The 12,785-nt window shown below is 29.9% G+C and overlaps 1 protein-coding gene across 2 annotated transcripts in view; it reads left to right on the top strand.

The window, feature by feature from the left end:
- The first annotated feature begins 1,799 nt into the window (after positions 1 to 1,799).
- LOC143083299 (lactadherin-like) overlaps positions 1,800 to 12,785 on the top strand; it is a 29,615-nt gene continuing 18,629 nt past the window's right edge. The window contains exons 1-2 of one of the 2 annotated variants that reach the window (XM_076259563.1): positions 1,800 to 2,426; positions 11,402 to 11,607. In XM_076259563.1, coding sequence (XP_076115678.1) covers positions 2,363 to 2,426; positions 11,402 to 11,607 — 270 coding nt within the window. In that variant the 5' untranslated portion in view covers positions 1,800 to 2,362. The remainder of the gene's footprint in view (positions 2,427 to 11,401; positions 11,608 to 12,785) is intronic. The other variant, XM_076259564.1, reaches the window with a different exon arrangement.

Genomic DNA, 12,785 nt, shown 5'->3' with positions numbered 1-12,785 from the left:
TTACATTTTTTTCTTTATGATTTGTAATCTGTACGTCAAACTCAAATTATGTCTTTAAAACTCTGTCTGTTTGTTTCATTCTATTTTTAGAACAATTGAAAAGAAGTATATGAAGTCTTCTCATTTTGAAAATGTTAGCGAAAGCGTCATTGCAAACCAAAATAAGGTTGGCAAAAATTAAAGTAACGAGAAGTCATAATTTAGTTTGATACAATTTAAAAGGACTCAATTCAATATATGTATTATAGTCTACCTTTATGTTATTTGAAGCAAAACAAAAATAATTCAAAACATGTTTATTGAAATATTACTATTAAACGAAAGATATAGTGTTTCAATCCTTGAACGTCACATAGATAACGTACGAAAGACAAGTTTATTTTCACCAAAACACTTAAATCTAGCGCCCTTTTGAAATATTGTCTATCAAAAACAAAACACGGATTTGTGTAATTTTGAAATGTTATGTTCAACCTTATGTAATATGTCAGCTATGTATTTAACTTACTCAATCTATAACAATTATTTCAAGTCTCAGAAAGCTCAATTCATTTAAAAAAAACTATATGTGTATATAACCAATTGTTGACCGCAGTTCAATGGGAGATGACAATATGGTTTACACTTTTATCACGTATTGAAAGATCTAAAATCTACACAAGGATACACTGATCAGTCGTGGTTTGTTTTCTAATCATTGTTTGAGTTTCAATAAAGAAACTTTTAACTGGAATTTAATTAAACATGGTCTTACTTTCTGACATTCTAGAAATTAAACTCAGATACTTTTTCTTCAGGACGGAGACAGGGGAGAGGATATTTAAAATTATTATGTGTGATTCATCAGGTTCCTATGAGTTAATCCTGTTCAATGTTCTACTCATTTTTATTGTGTTTTTGCAAGGTTTGGAATTTGTAAGCAATATATAGAAGTCAGTGACAATCACAATTATATGGAAAAGTAAAATAACAAAAAAATACCGAGCTCTAACGAAAATTCAAAACAGAAAGTCCCTGAACACATCGAAAAATCAAAAGCTAAAACACATCAAAAGATAGGAAGTTAATGTCAACATCTTCGATTATTTCGGCATCAAATTCAAAAGCTGAATGTTAACAGACAGGTAGGCAGGAATCTTTACTCAGATCTTGCATAGAATTCGAGACAAATCAAACCATCAAATTAACTTATTTTTCATTTCTAGTTGAATAAAAGACGCCATCGTTCAACATTATTCTACGATTACTTTGATTAAAATAGCATACTTGGCATTATTACTTGGATACAAACAAATAAACTTTCTATGTTATGCAACATTTATCAAGATTGTATACTTTATTGAAAAAATCAAACCAAAGTTTTACATTTTATTCTATAAATTTTTGTGTTAGATTAAAGGCGTGAACGTTTTCTATATAAATAAGCTGTTTATAAACGAAGAATGACTTGTGCTAATTGAATATGATTTAAATTTTTTATGTAATCAGTGATTTAACAATTTCAAAAATCCTTGAAATTTCTTTACGTTTTAAAATTCCATTTCTTCTATTTAGATCCATAGTTTTTTTACATAAATAAACATTTGATATTATTGTATTAGAATGTTTAAATATTGACAGTTGTAAGGGATGTATCGCCACGCTGGATAGAGACCTGAGAATAAAGGTATACACATCACACGATTCATATAGTCCCCGCCTATTTTACATTGTATTCAAGCTTAAAGATGCGAAGATAAATAATTTAAAATATTTCCACCATTTATATAGGTACGTCACTCTGTACAGGTAAATCTAAAATGACATGAGGTTTCGTCCGTTCACTTGCATAATTAAATGCTAGTGATACTAAACTATTTGAAGTTAGTTTACCTGTGCTTGCCAAACCGCGTGGACGAAAATATTCTCCGATAGCGATTTTTTTTTTACCCAACCACAGAGCGCTTCGTTCTGAATAGAATTTACAGTTGTGATTTACTTTAAAATTGCGTTGACGGTTTACGCTAATAAAGGAACATAATTTTTATAGAGGATATTATTACGATTACGTGAAAACTTGATAAAACAACAAACATATATATTAATAGGAATATAAAGAATATATCGTGTAACAATTGGGAATTACTATCAACAATTAATAACGAAATATTATAAACAATTTAGGATTTTTGTGAACACATAAGCTTACATATTACATGTGATAAGAAACAAATACATTCGCAAAAAATAAAATGTGAACATACTGAATTGGATTTATATTAAAAAGGAAATTAATATCAGTGATTTTCGTGTTATTAATTTTGTGAATTATTAAATGTGCTGACGAATTTGTGATTTTTGTTTATTTCAGAAACTATTCATCATGTTAGCCAGGTTATACATATATCTTTTAGCTTTTTTGAGTATTGGATATACTTTTGCGAGTGGTAAGTATATATTTATATTTTGTACATTTGTTTTTATTATAAAATTATAAATTCTAATTTTTCGTTTATCTCTAGTTAGTAAGAAAAATTATAATCCAGCTTGATTTCTTTTTTTTTATATAAATATTTTTGAACTTTTCTGTTATTTAAGTCAAAAATTCTTATTATTGAAAGAGGGGCGAAAGATACCAGAGGGACATTCATGTTCATAGATCGAAAACAAACTGACAACGCCATGGCTAAAAACGAAAAAGACAAACAGACAATTAATAGTACACAAGACACAAACGGACAAAATGATATCAAATTTTATTTTACAACATGTATTAAAAACATGTCGTCACTCAGTCAAGAGTTTATCAAAAGATTTGTTTGAAGTGGTTTATTTTTGTCGTGTAAGCACATCCTCTTTCTCTACTTAAAATAATTTCATGTTATTGAAAAGTAGTTTTTGTTCTTTACTTTTTTCCCGCAATTTTGAAATGTGCAAATATTTTATAAACTTGAAAATTCAGCAATGATAGACAAAATACTACCCATGTGGTTTGTTTTAAAAGTCACAAGATATACTTTGATACGTGATCTTTTAAAAGTCCCTAACTAACAATAGTCTTTCCTTGTCTTAAGTCTCAAAATAAAAAAAATAAGAAAGCGATGATCTTTTTATCCTATAAAATCTTTAACCTTGAAAGTAGACTGGTTTACATCGTGACTTCGCTTCTTTTTTATAAAATAGAAACGGCTAGTTGACTTCAAATTATGTTATCACAAATGCAGTTCTTTCCTGTCAAAATAACTATACTCAGGTAAAATATGAGATAGAGAATAACGTGATTAAAGGGTATTAGCAACTTTTGATATTTAGTCTGAACTCATAGATAGTTATCATTGCAATATATTGCAGCCAGGTACGAAAAAGAAACATTTATCAAATGAAATTGGAAATAAAGTAGATTTTACGTGACACAAGGCCCACAATTTAAAACATGTCTATTAGGCGACAAGATTACTAAATAAAATATTAATGCTTGTTGTACAGTTTGAACGAACATCGGAATTTTGCTGATTAATACTGAGATTTTTATATGGACGGAGTATTTTTTAATTGATTCAATATTGGCTATTGGAAATGTAATTATATGGTAAGTTTCCTTTGACCCGTATACTTGTATATTTTGGGTCATCATTAAATAGAATAAGTATAGGGTTAAAAGTATTGCCCAATAATTTAATTTTGGATGTAACGCGTCTTTTGATTGGCTGACGTTATTTTGTTATGAGCCCATAGACATAATTTAGTCATGTGACCGTGACGTCATTAACGTTTTTTCAAGGTTTTCTACGGTTTAAAATGGAATTTAGAATTAAATTATATGAAATGACTGTAATATTTTTTCTGTCTATTCGAAATAACATAAAAAATGTGGTGCACACTGTTAAATAACCAGCTACGCGCGTTATTCAGTGTGCACCACATTTTTTTATGTTATTTCTTCATAGACAGAACAAATATTACAGTCATTCCTTAAATATTACAGATAGTCCATCAAAGTTCAATTTAGATTCAAATTGATTTCAACATCAATATGAAATGTCATTTTAATTTAGCCTCATTTCAGTGCGGTCAAATCGCGGTCTAGTGGTGAAAGAGAAATATGTTTGTCCAAATCGGAGAAAACTTAATTTTCCCTTTTAGCTGAACTCATGAAAGGTGAAGACTTGAAAAAAATAAGATATAAATATTTGTTTAATTGATAAATAGGAGATTATAGATTAAAGACGTTATGCAGAAGAATAATTTTAAGGGATAGGGACACGAGAAAGAAGAAAAATAACAAATTTTTGACGAAGCAAATATGTAACTTAGCAAAATGACTTAGACTAGCAATAATAGGCATTCATTTACTATAGATTAGGGGGAAAGTAATTTATCAATCTATCGCCCTACATAATTAAACAACATTGTTTAGAAAAACATAAAAATGATTGATCAAGCAACAAAAACAGCATCAATGGGGCAATTACTGTGTTAATTTGTGAGGTTAAAAATAACAGATCATCTTTTTCGTTGGTTAACTTATTAATTTTTTTGCAACAAAGAAATGAGGCAAAAACGTTAGATTTTTGGCAACAAAATACGAACATAAAATTCTACGGTAATTCCTCTCTTACAAATTTCACTGTCATTTTCTATCTGAATTGCAGTTAAGCACATTCTCTTTTAATCAGCTGTCTGAGATAGGTAACTATAAGTATTGCATAAAGACAGTAATTCTCTTTCTTATATTTTGTTAATATTCATTAAGATTGATGGGTACTTATGAGTACACTTATTGTTATAGACACAGTTGCTATTAAGAGGGTTGATTGCAAGAGGTAAGAAAGGAGGGTCTATCGGGAGGGTCCTTAATTTTAAAAGTGCAACTTGTTTTTGTTATGGTGTGCGATTGCGACATTCAGGATGGGAAATGTCTTCTCTTCTGCTACTGATTTAGAATTTCAACATCAATGATATTAAAGCTCTTTGACCGAGGGTATAAGAAAGGTTCTAGTCCTCTTCCATGTATGTAACTATTGTAATAACCCGAATAAAACTTGAACAATATTCTAATGAAAAATGGAACCGAAATGTTTTCCTTTTAAATTGGTTGACTTTAATATATGTATCAAATATATGCCACTGGACACAAATAATGAAAAATCAATCAACGAAAGCCCAATTAAAAAAGTAGAAGGATAAAACTTAAATATATAACTCGATTCATTTAGCATTGACTCACTTAAAGTATTTTGTGGTTATAATCTGAAAGGCGAGAAGGTCTATACAACTGCTGAGTGAGAGGACTTTGAAACTTTCTCGTTGTACAAGAACATTTCAAGGTCAATGGAAAAAGTTATAAATAAAACGTTCGATCGGTAAGGTTTACTGGAATGAAGCGAACATACATTCAGTGGAATAGTATACAGACATACAAAAGCAAGCAACTTTTCTATTTTAAAAAGAAAATTTAGTTACTTTTTATGAATTCTCTTTTTAAGTTTAGCTTGTCATAAGAAGCATGCCACATGACAGTTTTAAAGAATCATCTACCTAAATTATTGTCGTCAAAAGTAAAGGTTGCTTCAATATGTAATTGCAACGATTTGGCAACTAGCAAATGTGCCAAACAAAAATCAGTCAACATAAAACATAATTGAAACTATTCCAAAACATTTTCTCATTAAAACTTAACTACAAAAATAAAAAGTAGCCTTTGATAATCATTTGTTTGTTTTCGAACATAATATTAATCAGAAGTGGTAACAAAAGTAAAATCGAGATAGTGTCGGAATTTGTTTGTGTTTTCAATGAATACTTTGAAATTCTATTTGTATTTCAAAGCTAAGAGTAGGTTCTAATAACAACGAACAAAAAGTTCAACAACTTTCTCGCAAATGAGAATGTTGAAAGTGAAAAGCGTTTGAAAATAAGTTTTTTGAATCATCTATAGCAACTGTCGTCTGCTTCTTCAAATTGTTTTACGTACGTTAGGAAATATTGCAGATTGAACAGACGAATAACGATACTGTTATGAAATAATAGGGAAAACAATCAAAGATATAAACAAAATTAAAAAGTTGATAAAATAAAACAAAAAAATACGAGTTCAAATTTACCACAAGTTCGACTTTTCATGTATACACTGTGTGCCATAAGACAACTCGCCACCCAAGTCACAGTTTGTAAAAGTAAACCATGTTTACCTTGATGACAAACTTTTGAAGTACACTGTATACATACCTTTTTTTACTCATTTTAACAGCATATCAAAAAATGTATCTCCTATTTAAATTTTGGACGTTTAAGTTAATTTTAATTGTGGTTCACGAACATTTTTGTCAGAAAATAAAGAGACAAAATTGTAAACAGTAACTTTTCCGTATACAACTTCTACGCACTAAGGTTATAATTTTATCATTATCATGTGCAACTAAGATATCTGACCCTTACACTTACATGTACCTTAAAAAGTACATCAAACATATCCGTATAGTACGTTACTTAATAGATAAAATAAAATTCCTCAACTAAATTTATATCAAATAAAACTTGATCAAATCTTTTCATAGTATAACAATGGCCATGGTTTGAAGACGTTTTTTTCTCACAGTGACAAAATATATCAAACTCTCATCTTTAATAAACTCATAGTATACCAAAGTTCGATTTTCTCTGTATTGTCCCTGTCATTCAACGCTTTCATAAAAGTTGAACAGATTTATAATTAACCATACGACACTCTGAAACTTACACCGATCTTAATATTAGTAGTCGGAGCACGAATCCGTCGTTTCTTTGCCAAATTCATTCGGATGTAAAATTCAGATATATCAGTATATATATATTTTTTTGCTCCATGGAAATGCGTGAAATACAAGTTTCTTTTAAATTCAAACTTGAAAAATATATGAATATTTGAGTTTGATAGAACTTGTGATTTATATTTAAACCATGAAATAAATTCTTATAAAACTCGTATTGCATATTTGAATAGAATAAAAATAAAAAATTGTGTGTAGTAGTTTACTTATTCAGTGAAGTGTTCAAACAAGAAGATCCTGTTCAATTCGCTTTCATTACTGTTATGACTATTATTAGATAAGGAGATGCCCTTTGATTGCTAATGAGACAACTTTCAAAGAGAAACAAAAATGGAGCGGATTTGAGCACTTTAGAGGTTATCGTACAGCCTTCATCAATGAGCAAAACCCATACCTTATAGCCATACCTGACAGACTATATATACGAAACAATTTAAACGAAAAACCAACGTATATCACCACAAAACGAAAAGTTTTTTTTCGAGAGAAGAAAAAGGAGACATTGGAATATACCGCAACGAAACAGATACCGAGCTTGTAATGTTTCTAGTAGTTTTAAATCAGCATTTTCTGAAATAACCACCTGTACAGTAATAAAACAGCAGACTTTTCACAAAAAAAGAAACACACACTGAATTTCACTTTTCAAAGATCTAAGTTATGTAAGCATTTGATATGAAATTAATTTGATAATTAGAGGGTTTTGGCGGGATAGTGAACGTTGCTACAAACGTTCTCGATTTATTATGGATTTTTTTACTAATTGAGAACACACACAGACGCTGATGAGAGTTATGAAGAATTATTTGACATGTTAGTTTTTCTTGCAAAAATAACTTCTTACATAATAATGGTTTATGGGACATAATCGTTATCTTTAACGCTGTTGTAAAGTTAAAACTTTATTGTTTCATTAAAAAGCGATAATAATTCGACTATTTTTGGTGGGAATGATAACCCCTGCATACAGATCATAAGTGCGTTTGATAGCAAGGCGAAGAAACATGTGATCATGAACTGACTAAGTAAATACCAACTTGTTTTAAGATGTTCTTCTTTACGTGTGGTACTTAGGCCAAATCAAGTTAAAACTTCAATGATATTTTGTTCTTCTTTATGATCAACTTCGGTAGCTTCTCAAAGGCTAAAAATGAAACTTTGGAAAGGCTATAAGGAAATTAATTTCAGAAAGGCTAAATGAACCTTTTAAAGTACTTAAAGTGAAAGTTCAGACAGGCTAAAATTGAAGCTTCAGAAGGGCTAGAAATTTTTTTAAGAAAAGATATTAAAAATAAAACGTCTGAAAGACTTAAATAAAACTTTTGGAAGTTTTAAACGAAACTTCAGAAAGGTTAATATGAAATTTCTGAAATAAGGCTTAAAATTAAACCACAGAATAGCTAAAATAAAACTTCCAAAAGATTAAAATAAAACACCTAAAAGGCCTTCATGTTGACGTCAGAAAGGCTAAAATGGAACTTTTGAAAAGTTTAAAACAAAACATCAGAAAGCCCAAAATATAACAATTGTAAGGGGAAATAAAAATATCTCAAATCATTTATTATGAAGGTTATACAGTAAGACAAATCCTGGATCATAAAAAGAAAGTATGATCACGGGGATAAAAAAATCGTTCAAAAATGAACTTTTGACGTAAAAAACAAACTTAATGATTTGAAGAGTCGATGTACTAAAACAGGTATTATTGCATGGTATACCCAACAAACACTTAAATCAAACAAGTTAATTTGTAAGAAATCATGAATGTGTTTTCGCTCATTAATTGAAGAAAATTAATAGTCAAAACAGTTTTCCTGCCAAATTATAACCATGTGTTAAAAACATTGCTGTACTTAGTATGTAATTAAATTTGGAAGATAAGAAATTACTTTAGCACAGTTTTCTCGACTAAAATATATATCGTCGACAATATGAATTAACGAAGCGCCGTGTTTAAGTAACAGTTTTACTATTTTGATACACTAAAAATCTCTTTTCGTATATTTAAAGAATAATTATGTCAAAACTGAGCCAAAAAGTAAAAATACATCAGTTGTTTTTCAATCACCGGATTAGATCCTTAGTCATTAATTTTTGTGCGAGGTTTATCAACTTCCGTTTCATCTTGAGATCGTTGCCCGACTACGACGAACATTTGTCACCATTTTTACTTTCTTTCCGCAAGACATATACGTACAAGTGTTAAACACGTTTAGAATGTTATTTTCATTGAAAAGAAACGGAGAAACAAGTGCAATAATGCACTTCAAATCAAACAACAAAAAACGACTGAAAAGGGCTCAAAATCCCGCCCTTATTGAAATATTGATTCTAAGTAAAAATTACGATAGAGTAAAGGCAAATGGTTAACGCTAAATCCAAATGAAAATTTGAGAAAAAAAATAACCCGCGTTTTAAAACTTATCGATATTTTAAAACTTGCAGATTTCAAAAATGTAGGCTAAGAATTTACGACGTAAAAAAAAAACGTATTTATAAAACAAACAAGAATTGCGGTTGTTTTAAAGTATATGGACTGCAATATACGATAAATTTAAATCTACAGGACGTTGGTATTTTATTTTTAATGAACAACATAAATTTCATTTTACATAATTTATCATGTACAAGACTTTTCTTGTCTTTTAGTAATCTCATATCGTAGAGTTAAAATTAGCATATGAAATTTAGTTGACAATTATGTGCACATTTTGTACCGATACACCTAATCTTTTCCTTTGGGTGTGGTCGAAAGTCAGCTTAAATTGTTATAAAACCCTACAAAACATTAACCATGTGTCCGTGTCAATGCATATGATAGTATGGCTTGTGACATTAAAGAGCTCGTAGTGCTATAACGTGTGTATCAAGTTCACCTGTACGCTTTCTTGGAGAGTTTAAAATCCAAACCAAGATATGATACGACGTGAAATTGTTCCGTTGTTGTAGGAATTTCTTTTCAATCAATTCGAGTTAATAACTGTGATTGTTTTCCTGTAATGTTTGCACAGTTAGCGATCGTTAGTTTAAAATGCCATAAATGTTGCAGTTTGATCACCTTTGCACTAGGCTATCACGAGATTTCAATATTACCAAACTTGGAATTTAAAACATTTCTTTACAAGTTTAAAACATTACTTGTTGGCCTAACATTCAAGCTATAAATCAGACATTTTAAGCCATAAATTGAAAAAGTTTGTTTGATTTTTTTTAATGTTTTATTCAATACACGTAGTCAATCATATCTAACTGATTTGGAACATTTGAAAGTTAGTAAGTTACAACGAAGTTGCCGTTCTAATCTTAACATTCCATTGGAACGAACATGATATACAAATGTTCCTCTTGTGATAAACAACCCCAAGTCTTACATTCCATTAGTGTAAAAATTGGAAATTATATCTACATTGTGTTACACAAAGTTACAAACGGGAGATAACTTGCACAGACCATATTAAATGTAAACATGAGCTTAATTTTCATTGTTATACAACGTCAGCTAACTTATTTTTTTCCTTAATTTCGATTTTTAATTTTTCTTAAAAATAAATTTATTTTTATACCTAAGCTTAGAGAATTCAAAACTAAAGCAGATACTAAAAAAATATACCCTACTCTGCTACCTGTTGTCTTCTGAAAACGGATTATCATATTCATTTCAAAGTTGTAGCTCGTTGACAAAAAGACGAAATAAATTTCATTAACAATACTAACAAAAACATCACGTAATTTTAATATAAAAATACATTTTACGTTGCCTGTTAATGAATGTAAAACTGCAATACTCCCATGCCACAGAAAACATGACATGTCAACTTCGTTCTGCGGTGAACTTAAAGGGCACCAAATGCAATTTATATTCAGGTTTTACATGTTAGGTCAAATTACATATTTGACATGCACCTGATTTTAATTTCAAATAAAATTAAGAAACTTGTCAAACGTTTATAAACGACAATTAAACTGGCCCCATTAAATGTCAAAACATAATTGAAATACACATTTAGCTTCAATTACAGTAGTTTGGATAATGATTGAATTAGGTGAATACTTGAAAGCATAACTGGAGTGTGGTTTACTGGAAAAGAAACCAAAAAAAATGTAATTTATTGCAAAAGCATGAAAAATCTTCACAATTGATTTAATCAGTAAGCATGCTTTTATTTCATTACAAATCGTCTTAGGGCAATCCACAAATATTTCAAAGTACTGTCTTCTCTCTCAAGTTGCGCTCTGATAAACATCAGAAACCGTTCATGTCGTGCAAATTTACTGTTTGTTTTGTAAATATATATTCGTACGACTATTAATCTCGCAAGCGTACACTTTGTTTAATTTCCGTGTCTTCAGCATCATTGACCAATAAGTAAATACGATTATGGCTCTTGGAGATTAAAAAAAATACTGTTGGAAATTAAATGACAATTTAGTATAGTGCTGTCAATAACGGGATGACAAACACATTATTTATCCGTGAGACAAAAATGCGCCTTGTACGATGCAAATATCTGAAAGTCCAGATAAGAAAGTGACCGAATTCAGACGCTTGTATTGTATGCCTAAATACATTCAAGAAAGAACCACCATTTTAAAAATATTTTTTGTACTTCCAGTGTGCGTGACGAATGGCCCCTTGGGCATGATAACGGGTGCAATTCAGAACTGGCAGATAACAGCATCGTCCACGTATCCTAAAGAATGGGATAAGAAATGTAGTGAAAAATATGCACGTGTCTATCTTCCAAACAAATATGGCTGGTGTTCTAAATATAAATCGTCGTCTGAATGGTTGAAGATTGACCTTGGAGTTGCGGCAAGGGTAAGGACTCATACGTATAACGTTCATTTTTTATCTTCAGAACAATCATAAATTCATATTTGTACAATCATCATATTCATATTTATATAATTATCAATCATAATATGCATATTCATGTTCATATTTTTATTCACATATTCCTGGCTTCTAGGATATAAAACTTCCACCTTACTGTACGGTCAAAATTAGAGAGAACAATAAGATACATGTACCAGCGGGGAGCTAGTGTCTTTTGCCTTGGTTGCAGAATGGCATGATGTCTGTCTGACTTAGTATAAGTTGTACAACAACAAATGAGACATATTATATCAGTTAATGAAATTTTTAAACATCGCCTGTCAGACATTAACTAACAAAATTACAACACTATACACGTGCTTGGTGAAGGGAGAAACCAGTTTATATTAAAAGAGGACAACGAATGAATTGAAGATTAGATTAATTAGAACAAAACTTACTCACAAATTTAATGATTTCCCCCAACTTGAATTAATGATTTCCATGAAGACATTCTCCTATATCATATAATATTATTCTATGGTATGTGGTTTCTGATTCTCCATTCAATTCAACTTGTAGTCATTAGCATGTGGTCTATTCTAATAGATGACAGATGGTTTTTAAAATATTTTATCTCTTCGAATACGAAACCAGGTTTTGAAAATTATTGACCAAAGTTTATTTTGATTCATCCCGTTCACAAAAGAAATGAGAGTCAACATCTTCTTTCATTGAGACCCCTTCAGTAAGTTGATTTATAACGTACTACCCTAGTCATGCACGACAAACTATATATCTCTTAAGAGAGCATATTTCGTGATTTTCTTTTGATGAACATCATAGATAAGCAATTATATAATAAACATTCTTTTCAATGAAAATGAATTGTTGAATTTAATGTCTGTGTTTTGAGGTCGTGTTGTATTTCGTCATATTTTTTGAAATGGAACAAATTTATATTTTTAAGGGTGACATGGCAAAAAAAATATATATTTAAATTTAAAAGCGTGAAGTGTGGTTACCAAAATATAATCTCTAACTAGCGAATATTTTACTATTCTTTAAAGTACTCGTTAATACATTTCACCTCTTCATCTAACAAAAGATCGTTAATCTCGTGAAAGGACGGTATTTACATTTTATACGTTTTTTTTCAAAATTGCTTCATCATTGGAATA

The sequence above is a fragment of the Mytilus galloprovincialis genome, chromosome 7 (genome assembly GCF_965363235.1).
Source record: "Mytilus galloprovincialis chromosome 7, xbMytGall1.hap1.1, whole genome shotgun sequence".
In the NCBI taxonomy this organism is placed as follows: domain Eukaryota; kingdom Metazoa; phylum Mollusca; class Bivalvia; order Mytilida; family Mytilidae; genus Mytilus; species Mytilus galloprovincialis.
This window is presented reverse-complemented; position numbering and strand designations above follow the sequence as displayed.